Source organism: Charadrius vociferus, unplaced genomic scaffold (assembly GCF_000708025.1).
Source record: "Charadrius vociferus isolate BGI_N301 unplaced genomic scaffold, ASM70802v2 scaffold1, whole genome shotgun sequence".
Lineage (NCBI taxonomy): Eukaryota > Metazoa > Chordata > Aves > Charadriiformes > Charadriidae > Charadrius > Charadrius vociferus.
The window spans coordinates 9,532,172-9,553,503 of NW_009647680.1; the positions used below are offsets into that span (position 1 = coordinate 9,532,172).

A 21,332-nucleotide genomic window follows, 5' to 3' on the forward strand; every position below is an offset into this window, starting at 1 on the left:
GCTCTGTAGAATGCAGATTTACTGTCATTTAGTTTGCCTTAGCAATTTGAGTTTTTCCTTACACTGACTACTTTCTGCCCAAAATAACCTCGAGGTATTCTTCTGAAAGTGACTTTTTTCCTTGTCTAAGAATGTCTCCGGTTTAAAAGGAGACATTTCACAGGAATATCAGTAAGGCTGTCGCAGCAGAAAACACTTTTAAAGCACAGTCACTAGTTGTTCTTGTTTCCAAAGTGATGCTCAGTGAGGTTCTAGCCTGGCTTTTCTCTTGGCCTCATTGCACTAACATGGGGTGATGAGGAAAAGGCAAAATATTCTTAATTTGCCTTTGAACAGTAGATGAATGGTGTGGGTGAACAGCACTTCAGACTGGGTTTAAGGCAATCCTATTTGGTTTTGTTTACTCTCCACTGTACCTTCATGACCATGTGATAACACAACAGTCTGTGGTATATCCCCCAGTGACCCTGAATCATTCCGTCTTTCAGTACAAAGAAGTTTTCTTTTGCTACACAAGAGGGACCTTTGCCCCATACGCGGGAATCACTTTGCTCACGGGCAGCGGTGTAGCGACACAAAGCTATAGTGTGCAGGAAACTGTTTAGGTACAAGCTATACACTTTGAAACTCACTTGAGATAAGTAAAAACTTTAGGTCGGAAGATGTGGCTTCGTGGCTAGAATTTGTCCAGAGAAATGCAGCATTTTTATAAGTACCATAAATAAATATAATAGCCTTAACAACTCGGTACCGTTGTTCTTAGCCTAGATTTCAACAGCTTGTTTAAAAAAAAAAAAATCAAGGCAGGTGTTCTGTGTAAATGTACTGTAATGCTTCAGAACCTTTCTAGTGTATTCATGAGGTCTGGCAAGACATGGTTGCTAGATTTTAAGTCTATAAATACTATAGTACTGTAGTGTTTTAATTTTTGTCAGTGCCAGAGTAAAGAGGATACAGCAACGTGACACAGTGTTTATGAACCAGGGTGTAAAATTGCAATGCCAAACAAATAAATCTAGTCACACGTGATGAGAGGCTTAGATCTTTCTGTGTGGGGTGAGGAACCTGCGGAGGAGTTGTGTTGACTGTCGGAGGCAAGCTGCCATTTTAATTTCACTTTTTGTGGCAGGAACACATAGAAAAAATCTTCCTTTATTATTGCACAGATGTGGGGCTTGCAGTGAGAGTGAATAGTATAGCTGCAATGCAGGAGGAAGAAGGATACGGTGATCTGAGAAGAGGACCGGCAGCCTGGAACTCCTGAATTCTGACTCATGTGCTAATTCTGACCCAGCCCGGGCTCACGCTTCAGCTGCCCAGCGTGTAAAACTGAGGAGAACGACATTTCCCCAGAGATGCTACGAGGCTGATAGAACTGCTGGGAGAATGCATTAAGCATTAATTAATAATCGCAGATAATAGTAGAAAGCACAAAATTGAGAATGGCGATCATAACGATAAGTTCATAAAGCCAAACTGTGCGGGCAAACCTCCCTGTGAGTAAGGACTCACCTGAGTGAAGGACCACAGCGTTTACTTCAGCCGTAACGATGTTGACTGGAAAGGGTGCTGATTTCCCAAGTATATCTGCTATGTTCCAACAGACTGAACTTTTCAGCGCCAATAAAATCATCGCAGGCTCTGTATGACAATATCAACTGCAATTACTGTGCAGTGCTTGTCTGGAACGATTTGGCCTCCATTATTCTAGAGAAAACTGGAGAAAACTGGGGGGAAAAAAAAGCATCTGTATTCCCAGTTTGATAACAGACAGTTAATTTCATAAATTGTGAGGCTGTCTGTCATATCTGATATAGCTATAACCAAATCCACTCAGGAACATTAGGGCTGATTTTGAGGGCAGGAGACGGCAGTTTAGCCTGTTTTCTAAAAGGGTGTGGAATCATCGTCACTAAAGTGTTAGGGGGTGTCAAAATGTGTGCCTGTTACATGCCACCGTACGTAAACCTGGGGAGGATGCAGCATCGTTATGCCTGTCAGAGCTTATGCTTCTGCATAATACAGGCTATTCACGTGGAGGGGAAAAAAAGATTATTCTGGTAAAGTTTTCATCTTTTAATAGCGTTTTTATATCCCATTCCTCTGAATTACAATGCAAGACTTTAGAAAGGAACGGACAATCAAGGTCTCTCAATAATAAATTAACCTTTTTGTCAATGACATTGACGGCACTTTGTGAAATTTCTAATGGGAACACTTCTCTGAAAAGCGCCTTGTGGATTCACCTCTGCCTGATAGTGGTGATTTATTCCGAGCAATCTTGTCGAAGTGGAGCAAAATAGTAGGCTGAGGAATCAGCTGGAATAGGCACATCTGAGAGGGAGATGTTGGCCAAAAATCTGCTCAGTAGAAGGAAGAAACATCTGAGAGCCTGAAAGCGGCATCCACATTCAGAAAGAAAGTGTCTTCCAGCAGCTGTTACTGCTGAGCTCGGGCAAGCTTGGCTGTGCAGGGCCACTGAGAAATCAAAAGGAAACACAAAATCAGCTGCCTGTGAGAGCAGAGCATCTCTGTTTACCAGCATGTCACCCAACAAGCAACAGGGAACGCATGTAGAACACCCGTGGTAGGATGCAAGGCTTTATTTCGCTTTTATCTTCTGCAAGAGACAACGCTTAAGTTTAAGAAAAGGACCGTTATTCCTCCTGCCCCCTCCAGTATCCATAAAGAAAATTACTGCAAGTCCTTTTGCTCCATCAAAGTGCAAAGCGAGCTGGCGGTGTGGCTGCCAGCACATACCGCACGTTGCAATATACATCAAAAGGCAAGCTCCCTTCCTGCAATAGCCTAAAATATAACCCCCCCCCATCCAGTCCCCGGGACAGCAGTTCACACACAAGAAGGATATCAACAGAGGAGTGCTTCACAGTGGGACTGAGCTTCGAGAGGAGAGAAGAAATGACAGGGCACAGAGGCAAGTGTGGGACCTGGGAACTCTCCTTGGGTGAGAGGTGACAAGAACCACTCTTCCTTAGCTCTGGGTGAAATTCCTCCATGTTTAGCTTCTTCTTAGCAAAGGGAAAAGGAAGCGCCTCGGTCGCTTAGATTTGCTTCCCTTCCTTTTGCTGCCTATGTGTGGGCTAACTTAAATTCTATCCACTTCCAAGTCAGAGGGGATGCCTAAGTGTGATCCACTTACAGTCTCAAAGCCATTCACGTTATTTACACTTGCTTTGCTAATGTCTGGAAAAGTCTAAGTTGGTTTCGTGTAAATATTGAGGAGTGAGGATATGTGCAGACTAACGTGGGGTGTGATGTCTTCTGCCTCACACTTTCTTTTAGCTCCTTAATGCCTGAGTTACTTGACTTAAAACTCCCCCATGTATGATTAGATCTTCAGGACTCTGTGTGAGGAAAAGTGGGTTTAATGTCCAAACTACCCTTTTCTGAACTTCTCCTTAGGCTATATCGAGCAAAAGAGGCTGGAAGTTTAGGAAGTACTTTGCTGAGTCAGCACCCTGTAGCTGTTAATGGGACTCCAGATGCTCCATGGAAGCGCTCAGTGACTACTTGTGTTGTTCTCCCCTATTGTATGAGTATGGTCACCTTAGCCCTTCCTCTATTTCACAAAGGGACTTCTGACTTCTGTGGTAACCCTCTACAGGTAATTAATTAGTAGCCTGTTCCTTCCCAGACTCACAACTCTTTTCTTGCTCTGCACAGGAAAAATATAGCAGCGTATGAGAACCGTGGCAGGGAGGAAAATCACAACTTTGCTTTTGATGTTATTGATCTCTCTCCTGCAAAATAACAGCAGAGCTTTGCATGCTCTGCAAATAGTTTTTTGCCTCCAGCTCTGTGTGTCCCATTACAAGCCCTTGCTTGACAGACACTCTATCAGATGGGCAGTGCCTTTTTTGATTACCGTCGTGTCGCTGCTCCCTATTTTTGATGCTTTGTTTCCTGCTTTCAGCTCTCACCCAGCTTCTCTAAGCGTGGCTGTAGGTTTTGGGGAGTATTTAGAAAAGATACAGTCACTCAATTCAGGTAGGAGGCAATAAGGGCATTTATGAGTCCCTGCCAGGCTGTGCTAGGTTTTTTTTCCCTTGTGAATTTGGTCTCGTGGATGATATTAGGTTGACGGGTCTGCTTGATTGAAAACTTACGCTTGTCCGCAGAGTAGGTCCAGGTTATGCTGCAGCACTGCACGCTGTCTTCCACTAAACATCCATCCAGCCACAGGGCTTAAGGTCCTTCGGTGAGAATTGAATTAGTCCATGCGGAGTGATGGTAAGAAGACAGGAGATTGCCATCTCCATCTTTGCCAAATCCAGCCCAGCCTGAAAGGTGAGGTCTCACCTGGGGAGACGGAAATGTGGGGTGAACTCCCTCTGCCTGAGCTTTCTGTGAGCTGCAAGACTTCCCCTCTCCAAGCAGGTACAGTCGTGTGCTTGCTGAGATTTCACTTTTTCATCCAGCCTATGTGTAAATCTCATCTGTTTGCTTTATAGGGCTTAATAAAAAGCAAACATAGCCTGAGCCTGGATCTGGGAATGGAAGGAGGGCTGTGAGGAGGTGAAACTTTTTACAGTAGTTTGCACTCCCCGTGCCCAGAGGTTTTTTATTTGCTATTCTCAGTAAAACAGTGATGATGTTTTTAGATGGATAGTGATACGACCCTTAAAACTTCAGCACCTCAGAGTCAACAATACATTTATCAGTGCCGCCTTAATCTTTTCCTTTTTTCCTCAAAACTGATGAACAGTCTCATTTCCCAGTGAAGTGAGCCAAAGGGATGAGCGTGTCCCAGTGTTGGAGTTTATGTCCCCATCTGCCTTTTCGGATGACTCCTTAACAGATCAAGCATTGCTCCCGCTTCTTAAATCCCCTTCAGCTTCAGTCCGTAACGTTTGTACATGACCCTACGGCACACCGTTCCCTAAATGCTTCCTGCAGCTCTCTGCCTGCTCTTGCTGGAGCTGCAGTGCTTCCAAGACACCTGAAGTCAAACCAATCGTTTCAAATCTACAAGTTATTTTTGATGACCTTTTTTTCTCTCTGCAAGCGTCTGAAACCATTCTTCCATAATAACCCTGCTTCCCAAGCCATAATGGCAGGCAAAATTATTATTTCAGGATTTTTCTTTGGAAGACATAAGGCATCGCTAATAAAGGGGAAATTAGGGACACATCTCAAAGATAATTAAATAATAAAAAGCCGGTAAAGGTCAGATACTTGGCTGTAAAAACTTCCACAGCTGCACTTTCCATACAGAGTGTATCTCTTCATTGATGCTCTGTGAGTAAAAGCTGGCAGTAGAAAATTACAGTGTGGGAAGCTAGCTTAGCTTTAAAGCAGAGATGGAATAGTTTATTTAACGGTACACTTGAGCTTTTTCTTGGTGTTTTTTTAGGGTTTTTTGGTTTGTTTATATACACTCCTCTTTCAGTAGATCATATGATTAAAAGTGATAATTTGGGTGGGAAAAACAGACAAGCAGATACATATTTTCACTGATATTGTTGTACAAAAGAAATTAAGCACGTATGTAAAGTTTGCTTGGATGCCAGTAAGCATTCATCTCAGCAGAAGTTGGAGGTCTGAACGTCTTTAAGGATCCAGGTTTTGTTTGGTTTTGATCATGCTTTAGAGTGGTAGATAAATGAAGGTAAATTTGTCTTTCTGCAAACCGTTGCCTACATCTGTACCTACATGGGCTGGTGGCCTTGAACTTGCTTGTCAGCGTGCTGTTCGCAGGCAGGCAAGTTCTCTTGATCTGACAGAGCTTGTACAAAAGGTTTATTGATTGGGGTAATTACTTTAGTTTTAGGGTCAAGAAAAGGTTTATTTAATACTGAAGTGAAAGCCTTTTGCTTTCTTTCTGTTATTTCTGTCCCCTTTATTTCAGTTCAGGCTTTTTGGTTTTTTTTTTTCAGAACAGCAGAATTCTGCCTTAATAACATGGCATCTCGTGCTGTCTGAGGGTTGCTGGAGAAATGCGTAAAACGGTGCATATGGTTTTCGTTTTTACACTTTTGTATATAGCTCTTTCCATGCACCCCAGACTGCGGGCCAATGTAAGCACAGCTTGTTTTATTCCTGTGTCGTATTACCGAGCTGCTAGAACAGCTCTGTGCGGACTTTTCTTTCCATGAATGCTCCCCTGCTAAAGCAGAGAAATAAGCCTGTGGGAGTTACTCGTCCACTTTGGCAAACAAAAGGAGAACCCTTTCGCTGTTAGAACAACAGAATTTCTAAGACTTCCATTTTCCAAAGGCTGCGTTAAAGTATACGTACTTGCGTGCATTTAATTGACCACAAAAGAGAACAGAAGCCAACAACATCAGCACCTCAGGAGTTACCGGACCAATCTCCACTTTGGCACGGGGTGGGATGAGAAGGACATAGTCTGTACAGTAACTCTTGACGTACGTTTTTTTAAAGGAAAATGGCCAGTCTGTGTATTGGATGTGTGACTGCTTTCTTTATCTAAGTGCTACAACAGTCTCAGAAAAAGAGTTAAATGAATTATATTAAACGGATTTCTGGAGGGCTTGCTGGGGGCTCTGAGAAGGAACATGGTTTGACCAAGTCTGTGCAGCAAAGCTACTGGAGGCAGGAACAGGGCCATGAGGTCTGCTTTTTCTCTGGCCCCCATCAAAGACCACTGAGAGCTCAATGCCTGAGAGCCTGAGCAGAGGCACGTAGCGCCATCTGGGATGCCCCAGGTACGGAGGGCATCTCTACAGCGTGGTAGGGCTGACAGAAAACCTAGAGGAGACTCGGGTGCTTCTGTAGCAGTGGCTGGAGACCAGACACCGTACTTGAGAGCACATCCTTAGCACCAGGCACCTATCAAATTGAATCTCAAGCATCAGTCATTCCAGCTGTACATCCATATTTATCCAGCTGGATATATTTGCTAAAGACTGTGTAAAATGAAACTTAATCTTTAATGCACCCAAAATTATAACATTGCCAAGGTTTCGTGGCATTTCTTTGACCAAATGACATCACATTTGAGGTCTTCTCTGGGTGTGTATGCAAGAATGGTTTGCTTTTTTTCCCCTAGAACATGCCAACTTACAACATCATTTAAAATGGAAGTCAAGGCCAGCTTTAGCCTTGCCCTGAGCTACAAGAGCAGAAATTGTAATGTACCGAACGTGAAGTAACTTCCCGCTTGCTACTGCGGCTCCAGAAGTTGAACCCTGAAGGCTGAATAATTGTTGTTTCCTGTATTAGTTTGTAACAATTTATGAGAGTGGGAAGGAACAACAACAAAAAAATTCGTTGCAATCCCTTGGGCAAATTTGGGCTATGAGCGTTTCATCGACTGGAGCAAAATTCAGATTTAAAAATATACCACCTGCATAAAAGGCAAACTAGGAAGAAAAGAAACATTCACAAGTTGTCTTTCTAGATCTCCACAGCCTTGTCATATGTGTTACAAGCATGGGATTAAAGCGTTATTGTGCTTAGAAGCTGCATTGTAGAAGGAAGAAGAAGTCTTCAGCCCAACAGCTGCTCTGTTCAAAATCTTCCGCTGAATTTTTTTTTCCCAGCTGACTTCTAACCTGTGGTCACATTTCAAGTGATTTAGAACAGAGGGTTTTTTTTTTTTTTCAGATGCTCGATGTACGATTCCTTAAGAACTGTATTTCCTAGACCCTTTCATGCTTTTAGCATTGCTCACGTTCTCCGGGAAGAAAACAGCGTTCCCTGTATATCCCTATGAACAGCAGAAATACATTAGCAAGATTTTCTTTTGCCTTCATTCTGGCCCCAGTGAAGTCAAAGGAGATTTTACCATTAACTTAAACGGTGGTATACACAGACCAGTGCCCAAGTGCTTTTGAAATCCCATTACACCTTATGCTTTCAACCATCTGATAGCTTTAGATTATAAGGCATTCTGCACTGGAAAGATTTCTTCTTAAAAAGGAAGCGGTAAGAGAAAGGAATGAATCAGTGAGATAACGCTCTCTCTCGAAGGGCAAACCAAATTCAGACCAAATGCGGCATAGCCTTCTGAAACGGTCGGGCTTGTTCTCCTCTTTATTTACTCCCCAAACTATTCCCACTTGAGCCCTGTTTCTGTAGCACAGAAGTTCAAAAATAGGGCACAATAAAGCTGGGTTTGTCGTGTTTCCAGCTGGGCTTAGAGTCAGATGTGCTTGAAATAGTGTGAGAAAGACTGCCGTCGCGGTGAGAGCCACTCGAGTACCTGGACAGATACCTCAAGCCAGGCCTAGAAGCAGAAATACAGACATCTCAAGGGAAAATGTGCTCACATGATGTAGTGTCAAATTTGGCAAATTCAGCGGCTCTTGATGGTTTCAATACGCAACCCGAACCGATCCTGAACGCCAAACCTTTCGTGTTTCACCGTCACCTTTTAAAATGATGCAGCCTCTAGAGTCACCGCCGGCTGGAGCCGGTACTTGCAGTCAAGCGCACTGATGGAGGTGTGGGGTATCGGCCATTGCAAATGGTTTTGTTTTCGAAAATTCTTACAGAAGAAGAGTCGGGCAGGAGGATAACACACAATTGGATACTGTGATTACTGTACTTCACTCCGACTTGCCAGAAACGGGAGTGATTTAAGGAGTTGTTTAAATGACTGCCTGCCTGTTGCCCTTTTCCTAATTTAGCGTCCTGATACCTACACGTGAAGGTCAGAGTTCCACTGGGATATGAGAGCAAAGAGGGTTATATGCATGAATCTTTAATTAAAACAGACCTCCCGGCCTTCAGAAAAAGAAGAAAAAAAATCAAAATCTGGCACAACATCAAGTGGCATTAGCAGTATCAGCATCGCGCTAGGTGCCCTACAGAAGAGGAAACTGTGAAAGAGCGCTCAGAAATAATGACTGAGTTTCCATGATGCTGTCAAGACTTTCGCATCCCTGGCGGCCAGGTGTGGATTACTTGAGCTAGAAATGTAAAAGCCTTATAAAACACAAATGAAGCAGCAAAATCGAAATCTCAGCAGGTGAGGATGTACCATGAGAAGGAATTAGTCCTTTCAAACTTCAGCTGGGGAAGGAAGAGGAGGAGCAAGAGAACACCAGACACAGCATTTCCATGTTTCCTTTGTTTCCAGGGGTTTGGGTTTGGTTTTTTGGTAGGTTTTTTTACCCTTTCTTTTTTTTTTTTTTTTTGGCTCGTAATGCCGAGTCTGGTGTTTCGAGATATCTGCATCCTGTTTTATCCCCTCTCACCTCCACGTCTCCCTTGGCATTGTTATCACAATTACAAGAGCAGGTGACAGTTCTCCGGGCTTAGAATCCAACCTGCCCTGGGGTGAAATTCAATCGAGTAGCATCATTTCTTTGAAAAATAAACAAGACTGCAAGCTCTGCAACTGGGAAGTAAATTAAATGTGTTCACAGAGCTTCAGAATCTTCTTTGCCTTTCATGTTATACTGCCTGACTTGCTATTAAAATTATTGCTAACGTAGTCGGGGCAGTGACAGGGAGCATTTTTGTGAAAGAGATGTTATTGCAATGAGCTTGTAGGTGACAGCTTTATCCTGGATGAGCAGGTCTGGGAGAAGGAATGTGTGGCTTGCTAAGGTTGCTCTGGTGCAGCAGCAGAGAATAAGGTGAAATAACGCGATGTCCCTTCACTCTCCCATGGGATGTAGTTCGTTGTAGCGCGAGAGGGATGCTGGGCGCTCCTCACGACCCTTTTACATTGATGTGGCTCACGCAGAGGATTTCAAGGTTAGATATGAATCATGGAATCTACCCACCTGCTGCCCCGCTCCACGTGTGCTCCGTCCCTCCCAGCAAAGCATCTTCTTGACCAGGGGAACGTGACTGGGCAGAAGATAAGTCAGTGGACAGTCAGGAACAATTTCTTTCTGCGTGACACTAAATATATATGTATTTCTTTGATACAGTAGCAATTCTCCTCTAAGGATTTGGGGATTATATTTTTTTTACCTCCAGTAATTGTTTTTAATTTACTTAATTTTTAAAATATACGATTTGTGTATATAGAGGGTTGACGTTTGTAAGGAAGGGGTAGAACCTTTTATTACACCAATCCATATATATACTGTATCTCCCTGGGCTGTTAGATTGGAAGATGTGGCGATTTATTTCAGGCTCAGCAGCTTCATGTATCTTCTTACAAACGAAGAGCAAAGGATTTTGAGGCCATTTCTTGTGCAGAGGTGATGTAGACTACTAGTTGAAGAGGCCAAACAGTGAGGTTACCTGAAAATCCCTGCTTTTTAATTTGCATTGGTAAAACAAGTCTCATTTTCTTTGACCCTTCATTTCAGACTTTGAGATTAGCATTGATTCGTTAAAGAGTGATTCTTCCACTGCAGCTCTATTCCTACACGTTTCTGACACCAAACACTGCCAGTTCCAGAAAAACTCTTTGAGGTTATTGAAGGAAATAGTTACATTTGAATTCACAGAACCACACTGCGCTGAATGGCATTTAATCAGTTCTTAGAAAGCAGTCCTGGTACTTACTAACTCCCCGGAAAGCTGCTGCCTTCAATTGCCAGCTAGATAACTATTTTTTTCTTTGCCAATAGATAGTTGCCTCTAAATGCCCAGGGAACGATGATGCTTGGTGGCAAGTGTAGGCTGTAAAATATTTATCTTTAACACACAATTGTGTTACTGCAGCCACTAATAGGATTTGGTGTCAGGCAAACATCTGCCTTGGCCTCTGGCCCAAAGATATAGAAACAAGCTATTAAGTTGAATGTTGCATAGTAAATAAATAAGGCGGAAATACTGTTAATGTAGCTGTACGGCTGACCAACGAACACGGTGAGTGTATAGAAAAGAAGTCCATCAAGAGTCTAACAATCTGTCTCCCTCCCTAATATGTTTATTGTATTTCATCTGGTTAAAGGTAATTCACGTCGGTAATTGTAAGCCAGGCTGACAGATCTTTATAGAGCTCACCGCAGTAGAGTTGGCTTTCACGGGGCTTTTTGTCAGCAGCAAAGTGGTCCCCTGAGCAGACCATTAGTCTGGGAGCTTTGTCGTTGTCACATGAGTCAGTTTATGATATGAAGCAAACGGTGTATTTGTCTATGCCTCAGATTACCAGGCTAAAAAAATGGGAATGATAACAATTGGCAATTTCCTATTGAACTCAGTCATCCCAAGCACAAATCCAGGCTGGGTGGAGAATGGATGGAGAGCAGCGCTGAGGAGAAGGACTTGGGGGCATTGGTGGGTGAGAAGCTCAACATGAGCCGGCAATGTGTGCATGTAGCCCAGCGAGCCCCCGGCATCCCGGGCTGCATCCCCAGCAGCGTGGCCAGCAGGGCGAGGGGGGATTGTGCCCCTCTGCTGCGCTCTGCTCTGGGGAGACCCCCCTGCAGTGCTGCCTCCAGCTCGGGGGCCTCAGCACAGGAGAGACATGGACCTGGTGGAGCGGGGCCAGAGGAGGCCCCGGAGCTGCTGGGAGGGCTGGAGCCCCTCTACTGGGAGGACAGGCTGGGAGAGTTGGGGGGGTTCAGCCTGGAGAAGGGAAGGCTGCGGGGAGACCTTCAAGCCCCTTCCAGTCCCTAAAGGAGCTCCAGGAAAGCTGGGGAGGGACTCTTGATTAGGGAGGGGAGCGACAGGACAAGGGGGAACAGTTTTAAACTGAAAGAGAGGAGATTTACATTATATATTAGGAAGAAGTTTTTCACTCTGAGGGTGGTGACCCCCTCGCCCAGGTTGCCCAGAGAAGCTGTGGCTGCCCCATCCCTGGAGGTTTTCGAGGCCAGGTTGGATGGGGCTCTGAGCAACCTGGTCTGGTGGGAGGTGTCCCTACTCGTGGCAGGGGGGTTGGAACTAGATAATTTTTAACCAACCCAAAACATCCTATGATTACATGATTCTACGATATCCTTAAATGAAGGACAGCGTAGTGTGAGGTCTTACTATGGGTATGGGCAGGATCATGCCGGTTTATAGCTTCTCTCAGGGTAAGGAGTGACTGCAGTGGGAAAACAAGCAATGAGATAAAGGTTTCATCCAAATTTCCCTCTAAATCTACCAGCTGTGTGATTACTCGTACTGAAAAAAGTCCCCTGAGACAAATGGCAAAAATCCCAAGGTATCTTCAGCAGCTGTAAGTCAACGTGGTGCAGGAAGTAAAGCTGGTTTGTCTCCAGACTGTGATCTGTTTCTTTCTCTGCTTTGATAATTAAAGCTCTTGAGCAGGAAGGACCTTAAAGAGTACTTCAGAAGAAGAATTTTGCTCTTGGAGAAGTCTAGGCTTTCACACCTAATACATGTTTTCCATCTCTCATTTTCATCAATCTAGAAGGACTTTTGTACGTCCATCCTAAGTGAGGTAGGCTGCACTGGGGTAGGGGACACCTGCTGTGTCAGACAAGGTGGTTCTGTACTGTTCTCCAACATGAAACAGTGTGGATCTGAAGACCATGTGTCTCGTTATGTCATTTACTCCTTCTCTCAGAGGAAATCTGGATGTTTATGATATTTATTCAGGAGATGACTTGTTTTTTCAGTTGCTAATCAGATTTTGAAACTGACGGGACAATTACTTCCGTACATAAGCTTCTGCACTCCCCATTAGAAGCTGCACCACCTCAAGTTTTGCAGGTCTGTCCCCAGTGCGAGTTGTTTGCGTTCAGGAGGTTTGCTCCTGCAGCCGTTGGTTGTTGAAAGGTGGCGTGGGAGCTGCATTTTCCCCATTCTCTTTGGACACGATGCCAAAACCGTATGAAAGCATCGTGCATCACCCATTGACTGACCCTCCAATTAATAGGCTTTCCCCTTAGCGGCTGGTGTCAATCAGATCGCTTCAGAGAGTTGGAAGCCAAGAGAAAGCTGTGGGAGTCAGAGGGAAAACAGAGAACATGTATCTCTTTCTAAAAAAGAATTGTCCATGGTCTCACAGTGAACTTTAACAATTAAATAAAACAAAACAAAACATTGTCATGATTCTCTAAAGCAGTTCCCATGGTGCTATTCATAAAACACCATATGGAATTGTGTATATATGGTAAAATATCCTTATAATTACGTGAACAGCTCACAGAATAAGCTGTAGAATGGAGTCCAGAACCTGTCCGTAACTGCGGTGACCTGTTTGTATTTATTGATTGACAGTTTGTCCCCTCTGTAGCAATGTTGACTGTGGACATACTAAAAAGACAGACAGTTGCTTTGTGCCACAAACTTAGGGGCTTCCTCAAAGTTCAAGTTTGCTGTCTTCTATCATCTGAGCCCCATGAGATAATAATTTGGCTACTGAAAATTTGTCCATTTTGGTTCTTCATTCTTTCTAGAGTTCCCCCATCATCACTCCCTAATTTCTTACGCCAAGTCACCCACCTCCTCCTGTGTAGTTTGAAATTCGGGTATTAGAGCAGTGTTGCATGGGTGTGTGTACACGTTTTGTTTACATCCAGAAGAGCCAGAAAATCGACTCGGCGGTCCAACTGGTGCAGTCTGTAACCACTGAAACAAAAATCAGTCCTGGGATGAAGAGAGAGTTTTTTATGGGAAGCCTTAAGTGAGTATGACTTGCTCATGCCTTCAGTCTTCAAAATAAAAAGAAAATCCAGTTTGTGATGGCACCTTAGAATAGAAATAGGACAATGCTCAGTACTGCACACACCACTCTCTGACTTGTTGTTCACAAGCCGAAGCCGCAAGCCTTGTTTGTTCTCATTAGCTCCGGAGTTCATGAGAAAAAAACAAGTCCCTTTAACTCTTCCTTTATGGAAATACGTTTTGAGCTGCCTGGGAGCAGCTTTGAGACAAAGATGTACTGCGTGAATCCCCATCGCTTTTCAGAGTTGATTCTCAGTAGCGAAGAACTTTTGGGGAGCGTGTGGAGACCTTAATTGCCCTGAGTCACACCAGGCAAGTTTGTATCCTTTAGCTGCTAAAAAATGGTAAGTGGCACCAGCCACTGGGGGGGAAGAGTTTCTTTTCACTTCATCTCGTCTCTGTTCGGCGGGTTATTCCAGGGCGAAGTGAGCTAGTGTAAAATGAGAACACGTTAGAAACATTACTGTTGGCTATATTAGAAAAACAAGGAGCATCAGAGAAAGCAATGAAGTAGGATGAAGAGATTTTTAAGGGCCCGTTCTATTATTAATAGCATAGGACGTTCAGGCCACGGTTAAGAGTTACTGAGGTGCTTCAGTGAAGAAGGTACAATGGGTTTAATTCACCTGTTTTTTTATTCCTTTTGTGTCGGGCACAATCTGGTGTGATGCAGTTAGGGCACGCTTGCAAGGAAGAGTTTGGGAAATCAAGGATTGAGGAGATGGGGATAGATGAAGTGATAAGTGTGCATGTCGCTGCATTTTTGCAAAGTAAAATGCCAGATCTGTAGATGAACCACAAAATAGACGTGGGGTTTTTTTTGACATGCATTGGTGTTGGTCACTGTGGATGGGAACTGGGTGTCTTTGATGGCAATATCTACATCTGAACTAGTCAGAGGAGGAAAGGAAGCACTGCTGGAGTAAAGTTCATTACATGGATTTGCCCAAAGAGTCAGGAAAATTTGGTTACCTAAACACAGGTATGCTGCATTTCTGTGGTCAGTCTGAACGTCTGGATCCCAGTATACCCAGTCAATATAGTGGATGAGAGTCTTTCGGTTTCACCTCCAGTAGACGTCTAATTGGTGTACTGCGTATTGCCTGTCTTGTCCTGAGCATTGCAAGTGCATCAGCTGAACCCCACTATAAATGCAAAATATTATTTGCGGTAACAAAGATTACCCTTTAGCTCACGCGGTGCATTGTTACGCTTTGGAACAGCTGCCGTGCCTGATGCTGCATTGCTTTTTTGATGTTGCTTTGATTTTTTATTATTTTGCATAAATATTACTTATTACATTACATAAATACACCAAGAAAGCTGTATGGGTATTTTACTCCTTTTCAAGGACTCAATTTAGTCCTTTAAAGCAAAAGCTTGAAAAAAGCTTTTCAAAAAGGTTTTAATATACTGTAGGTGTTGTCATAACACTGGGAGTCTGTCTTGCATCAAGCACTGCCATAACTATTCCCCTTGACTTCAAAGGTCACGCAGATGTAACCTCACCGCGGTGCTGCTACAGCTTGCAGACCCCGACCCAGAGTGACAGGGTGATGGTGGGGCTTCAGGAGACGTCCAAGTGCTGCGCTGGCGCTGAACAGCATGGCTCTACTCCTGCTCCCAGTTTTTGGGCAGTAGAAGACGGTTCACGTGTTTCTTTTCTCTGCTGCATTAATGTTTTTGTCACCTTTGGAGCTTAACCAACTCATTGAAGGGTCTGACAAGTGCCAGAACCAGCACAAGAAGAGGGAGCTTAGACTGGTAGCTGGGATGAGAGGATTAGAGGGAAAGGACTGACCCTTTCAGCAACAGGAGCCGTTAAATCTCCTTGCCCGTCTCACTATCTTCTTTCGCAGTACTCACACTCTGTGTGTTCTTCGTATGTGTAAGAATGTGTATGTGCATCAATAAATAACTTTTTTTTCTCCAGATTTCTGCATATATTTCTTGAAGACAAGACGGGTATAAAAACTGTAAAAAAAAGCATAGGGGAAAAAATGCATAAAGTAAAATTCTTTTCATCTTCAGCAGTGAAATGAAAACATCGCGAAGTTCTGAAGACTGTATACATACGGGCTAATATTAACTTTTCATTTACAGCATAGATTTGTGTTTATACCTGCTATTAAGTGAGAGTTAGTATACTTAAATACCAGTAGAAATACGTGAGCCCTGAGTTGCTATTTCTTTATTCTAGGAAGCGTGGCTGCTATTTGATTGGAATGAAGGTGGCAGCTCAAGCTCAAAGTGTTGACTGCATGCTGTGAATGTATTTCCATGCACCGTAAAGTGAATATCTGCTTAACTATAGAGCTGAAGGGTTAGCAAACCGACAGCGCTTCCTTGTACCTCCCTTGCTGCGTGGAGCTAGCTGATTAGGAGATACCTGACGCCAAGGCTTCAAACATAAATGTTTGAAACTGGTTTTATTATTTACAACTGCTGTTGCCCTTTATGAATGATTAAGTTACACCCCGTCCTTTAAAATGTCCTTCAGGAACCTCTGTCGGTTGGAGAACGCCCATCCAGCAACGCGCTTCCTTTCGTTTGCGGTGAGAAACTCATGTGCGCGTCTCTGCTGCAGCTCTTTCTCTTCACTTTCGCCGATAGGGAGTTTACAAATATCTTTGCTGCCATAAGGCCCGGGGAAGTAGGTCTGGGAAAGCCCGGCGATTATTCACACGGCTGAGATTTCCACCCCACTCCGTGACAGATGCACCACCGGTGCTCCTCCTGGATAACTGAATCCGGGTTTGATCTGATATGCATCTCCCTCTGAGAAAATGCAAAATGATAGAGTGGAATGAACCGTGGTGTTCCATCATCTTTCCAAGCCCCGCTCATCTTTACTCAGTCCTCGCTCACAGTTTGGTCAAGAAACTAAAATTATTTTCATTCTCTTTTTTAGACGTAATTTTTTGCCATCTTGTGTTCTTCTTTTATGACAGATAATTTTTAGCCCCAATACTTTGAACTGTCCTCAAAATAAAAGTGCTAGATAACATTTTGCTTACCTGTTAACTTTCCTTGAAAGATGAATAGCCAGTGTTTTTGCCAAAGTCAGGGAATTTCAGACGATAACTAGAAACAGAAGAAAGTGTGGAATAGTCCCGTTCCCGTTTTTCCAAGATGCAGCATTAGCTCCAGAGCTTCGGGCTGTTTGTATAATATTGCAGAACAAACAAGAAGGCGTTCGGTTAGAAATAATCCTTCTAATAAGAAAGAAGAAATATGTAAGAAATAGTCCTTCTCTGCCTAAAGAGAGGATGAACCAAGGGTCTGCGTTCAGTGACCTTCACAAGGGCACGTTTCTATCATAGCCCAGCTCTGCGTGGCGCAAATAAATGCCCCAAATTCACTTACCCGAGTCGACAAAACGGGACCAAAGTTGCGTGTTCTGCCACCAGAACAGCGCGTATTGCTTCTCTCCCATCAATCCAAAGAGGGAAAATGGTTGGAAAAATAAGCAGGAAGAAAAGACACGTGGAAGTTTTCAGGTACTGAGTGAGGACAAAGCCTTCTGGGTTTGAGCAGCTGCAATTTAATCATAGGATTTGCAGTCGCTCCGCACTAATGTGCGAGAGTTGAGCCGTCCATCGGTGTAAATGGATGAGTGCTGTTTCATGGAGCTCAAACTGATGCTTCCACCCCAAGTGCGGCGATTGCTTTGAGGTTTCAGCTGTCCTGCCAGCCAGAGCCCTCCCAAACTCAGAGGTGTTTCCTTGCCTAAAGAAGTATTTGAATTCTCTTTTGTTTTCCAGAATCAGTGGATAATTGTCCCAGTAATTGCTACGGGAATGGAGACTGCGTGTCTGGGACTTGCCATTGCTTCCTTGGCTTTCTGGGCCCTGACTGTGGCAGAGGTAGGAATTTATACTTGATTTGCTCTTCCCCTCTCCCTTTCAGTTAACGTTTTTCTTGCGGAAATTATTTTCACACCTGTGCCTTTTTCAAAGTACACCTCCGCCAGTGCGGGGATGCTGTGGTAGAATGGAAACGATTGAGATCTGTGGGTTTGTTTTCTCCTAGTCGTGATTGCTGTGACCTTAGCAACAACACAGCCCCACAGCTGCGCACGGACAGGCGACATGTCATGCTGGGAATTCTCTATCTGGCAGCGACGGTAGAAAACAGGACTTAAAAATGTGGCGTTATTGGTTGTTTAGCAGAGCGCTCCGTTGTTGTGTGGTGCAACCCTATAATGATGCTGTCTTCGAAGATTATAAAAAGATTATAAAAAAATGAAGTAGCTTTTGCATCGCTGCAGGCTTTGCGCGTCGGCCTCAGCTATAAGGGATCGCTGACGGCCTGGCTGCGGGCAGCGGGACAGGGTTAGAGGAAGGCTTGGAGCGGAGAAATGGCAGGAAGAACTGGATATTCTGGCCAAAACCTGAAAACATTGGGACATCTGGGAAGGAACCTTACCCCTGCAAACAATATAATATATTTTTATGCTCAGGTGAAAAGTATTTTTAAGAAATGGTTTTGGAAAGGGTTTCATTTGACCTGAAATTTTTAGGTTATTTAAACATTTAAAAAACAAACCAGAGTACTTTTAATAAAAACACGTTTCAGACCGAGAAATCAAACCGCTGCATGTGGGAAATGCCAGAATGCCGTGCATCAACCTTTTCAAGGCCTTTTTCTTTTTTGGCTCATCCAGTCCAACAAACTAAAGGCAGATTTCTAAATTTGGGGAGGGAGATAGCGTAACAAGTTAGTGCCCACACAAGGAGCTTTGCTGAGGCAACAGGTCAGGCCTTCACCCTTCCCATCGCTTCTTTGGAAAGCAGGCTGGCTCCTTCCCAAGAGGGAGAGCTAAACTCTTTCCAACCCCGTGTCCTCTCCCCCTCCGGCCGAGCTGGGGTCACGTCGCTGTAGCCCAGCCAAGAGATAAGGGCGGCCGCACACCCCGCAGGCGGGAAGCTCTGCTGCAGCGGTGTGGTCCAGGCTAAAAGCCCAGAGGGGTTTCAGAGTTCACCTCCCGGTAAGATGGATGTGGCAGTCTGCATCCCTCAGAGCTGTTATGTCAAACTTCTTGCTGACTCAGGTTACACTTGGTTTGCATTTCCTTACACTTGGTTTGCATTTCCAAGCTCCTTTTCAAATCCGTGGAGCTGGAGACAAAAGGAGTTTTCTTTCCATCTCCCACAGCTTATTCCTACTCACACCTCCTAACTTTACGTAGGGGCAGAAGTTCAGGCTTTGTTCCCTCCAAGGCTCCCAGTAGAGTCAGCGGAGAAGGAGCAGCTCCTTCACTGTGAGTGGGAATATTTAAACTTTTGTTCTGAATCTGCTTGCAGAGGAGCTTGCCTCCCTTCGTGGGTTATATATCTAACTTCCTCAGGCACTTCAGTTGAGCCACATGAGTATCTTCCAGAGTGCTTACTCTTGCTGATACGAACACCACCTATTCGAGTCAATCTTTTGGTTCAGAATCATCTGGGTTTAGATCACAGATTACTGTCTGCCTTTAGGAGGATGGATTAATACCTCAAGATGTTATTTGTGTGTGCATTTCCACCCGGTGGGCTTGTTAAATGGGTCATCTTGCCATGAGCGAGAGATACAAGGGCTCCCGCGTTGGCTTCCTGTTGGTTTTCAGGGGAATGGAAGATGCTGCTTTGAACCTTCAAATCCCTCAGAGGGCAGCAACAGTGGCATGTGTAAGGCCACTCCAGTATCCGGTCCCTGTACTGAGCAATAATCCTTAAATCAGGAGGTCCCTGCCCCGTTGAAGATTTCTAGGGCACAGATTTCCTGGCTGTGCCTTTGTTTCAGTTCAGCCTTATCATTCATCATGCGAATGAGCGGGAAACTGTGGAGCAGAAAGCCCTTCTGTTTTTAATAATGGTTAATTTTTAATGTATTATTAACCAATTCTTTTAAACCAAGTAAATGAGAACTGATCACCAGAGGTGTGCTCCCAGGCCTCTTGAAGGCCTTCTTGAACATGGGAGATGGTGTTTTAAAATCCTGTATAAAGTAAACAAAAAAAGCAAATGATCTTAGTCTCTGATGTTAAACTTTACAAGAAAGTGATGTGCATTTGGGTTGTTGCTACCATAACCACACTAAAGGATTACTATAATTTCAGCATCTTAGATATTGTTTATTGCAATCTGAATGATCAAACAATAATTATATATGATTATATATGGAAAAGAGTTGCACAAGTAGCAGTGGAAAAAAAATCCAGAAACCCCTTTTGTCTTTATTCATTGTGGTACGTTACAAAGGAGGTCTTGTTCTTGCCATTGCCTTGACATTTGCAGCAGCACTTTCCAGATTACGCTGAAGGTGTTCTCCACAGAGGGCTGTGTCGAGTACCGGTCTTATTGCAGATGGCCAGTAATTTATCTGATCTTGTACTGAGTGATCAGCTGTCTTGTCAGAAAACATGTAAGTCTTTCTCAGCAACCTCTCACTGGTTAAAGGCAATTATTCTTTCTTCTCGTTGAAAAGAGGTGCAGACTATCCTCTTCCAGTGCCTTCAAAGAACAGGCTCCATTACTGAGCATTTGAAATTTGAGACAGGGGGGCGGAAAATTCCATCAGCCTCGCTGAAAAGTGAAATTACAGAGTGAGTTTGCGGTGAACCGTGTACACAACACAGTGTATCTTAAACAATTTATGTCTCCTATTGTATAGGTAGATGCCTCCTTGCAAATGATGCTCTTGAAACTCACCGCTGCAATGTGCTTCCTTTCAAGTGAACAGAGGGCTCCGTAGTAATAACAGTTGCCACATTCCTTTGTTTCCTAAACCTCTTTTAGCTTAGTCAGGCAAATACATTTCACTGCATATCAAACTGGCTTACCAGTCCGAGCTGGCAACGCTTTGTATTGTGTTGAGGTTGGTATAATTTTGTAACCCTCAAATGGACTTGACTATAACGACACACGGAAACAGCCCAGGATGGGCATTACGCGATTGCTGCCTGAAAAGGTGGCAAGAGGAGAGGAATGTTGCCCTTAACCATGTTAATACCTCTTCCCGCATTTACCCAGTCAGGAATGAAGCAAAAGAGGTACCTCATGTTCATCACACACCCAATGCGGTTGGACTAAGCAGCAGACTGGAATATTCCTTTCACATTTGTCTTGCATTAAAATGGTCATAAATTGCCTCTCTGAGGGGCAGATGAGAAGCCCCACTGCTCTCACCTCGGGATGCTGTGCAACAGTGAACAGGAGAAGTCTGTAGAATATATGCCCTTACAGCTCAGCTTCAGCAAAATGAAATCAAAGTGAAGAGGGCTTAAGCAAGGAGAAATGTCATGGGATACTGAAGAGGGGAAGGCTATTGTTTCTTAGGGACAGAAATCAGCAGCTTCCTTGGAAAAATCAGAACAGAGGACAAAAGGACCATAAGGTGGCAGGTGTGGAGAATGGAAAAAGGAGAAGGCATCATTGGAGAGGAGCTGAAGGAAGCTTAGAGAGCAGCAAAAGCTTTGGTCATAGAGGCTGTAGGCTGGTCCTTGATGCCCTCCCCTTCCTTGGGGACCCCGCTCTGTATCCTTCAGTTCATCCCATCCTGCTCTGCCTGACATTTTCCAAATTCAGCTCAGAAAAAGCTTAATCCTGGGATCCGTCATGGCACAGCTTGAGCTTGTCATCTTCCTCTTCTCCCCTTTATCACAGGGAAGAAATCCTGTGACTGGTTGGCCTTGAGAATCAGCCAACTCTGCCGGAAACAAGGCCAGTTAAAAAATCCTTTATAAACTGATAGAATCATAGAATTGTCTAGGTTGGAAGAGACCCTTGGGATCATCGAGTCCAACCATCTACCGTACTCAACAAAGTTTTTCCCTA

General features: G+C 44.0%; 1 protein-coding gene across 1 annotated transcript in view; it reads left to right on the plus strand.

Annotated features, from left to right (window-relative positions):
* The window catches only part of TENM4 (teneurin transmembrane protein 4), a 376,063-nt gene that overhangs the window by 186,835 nt on the left and 167,896 nt on the right, over positions 1 to 21,332 (plus strand). The window contains exon 9 of the mRNA XM_009881209.1: positions 17,280 to 17,381. Within this exon, the coding sequence (XP_009879511.1) occupies positions 17,280 to 17,381 (102 nt within the window). The remainder of the gene's footprint in view (positions 1 to 17,279; positions 17,382 to 21,332) is intronic.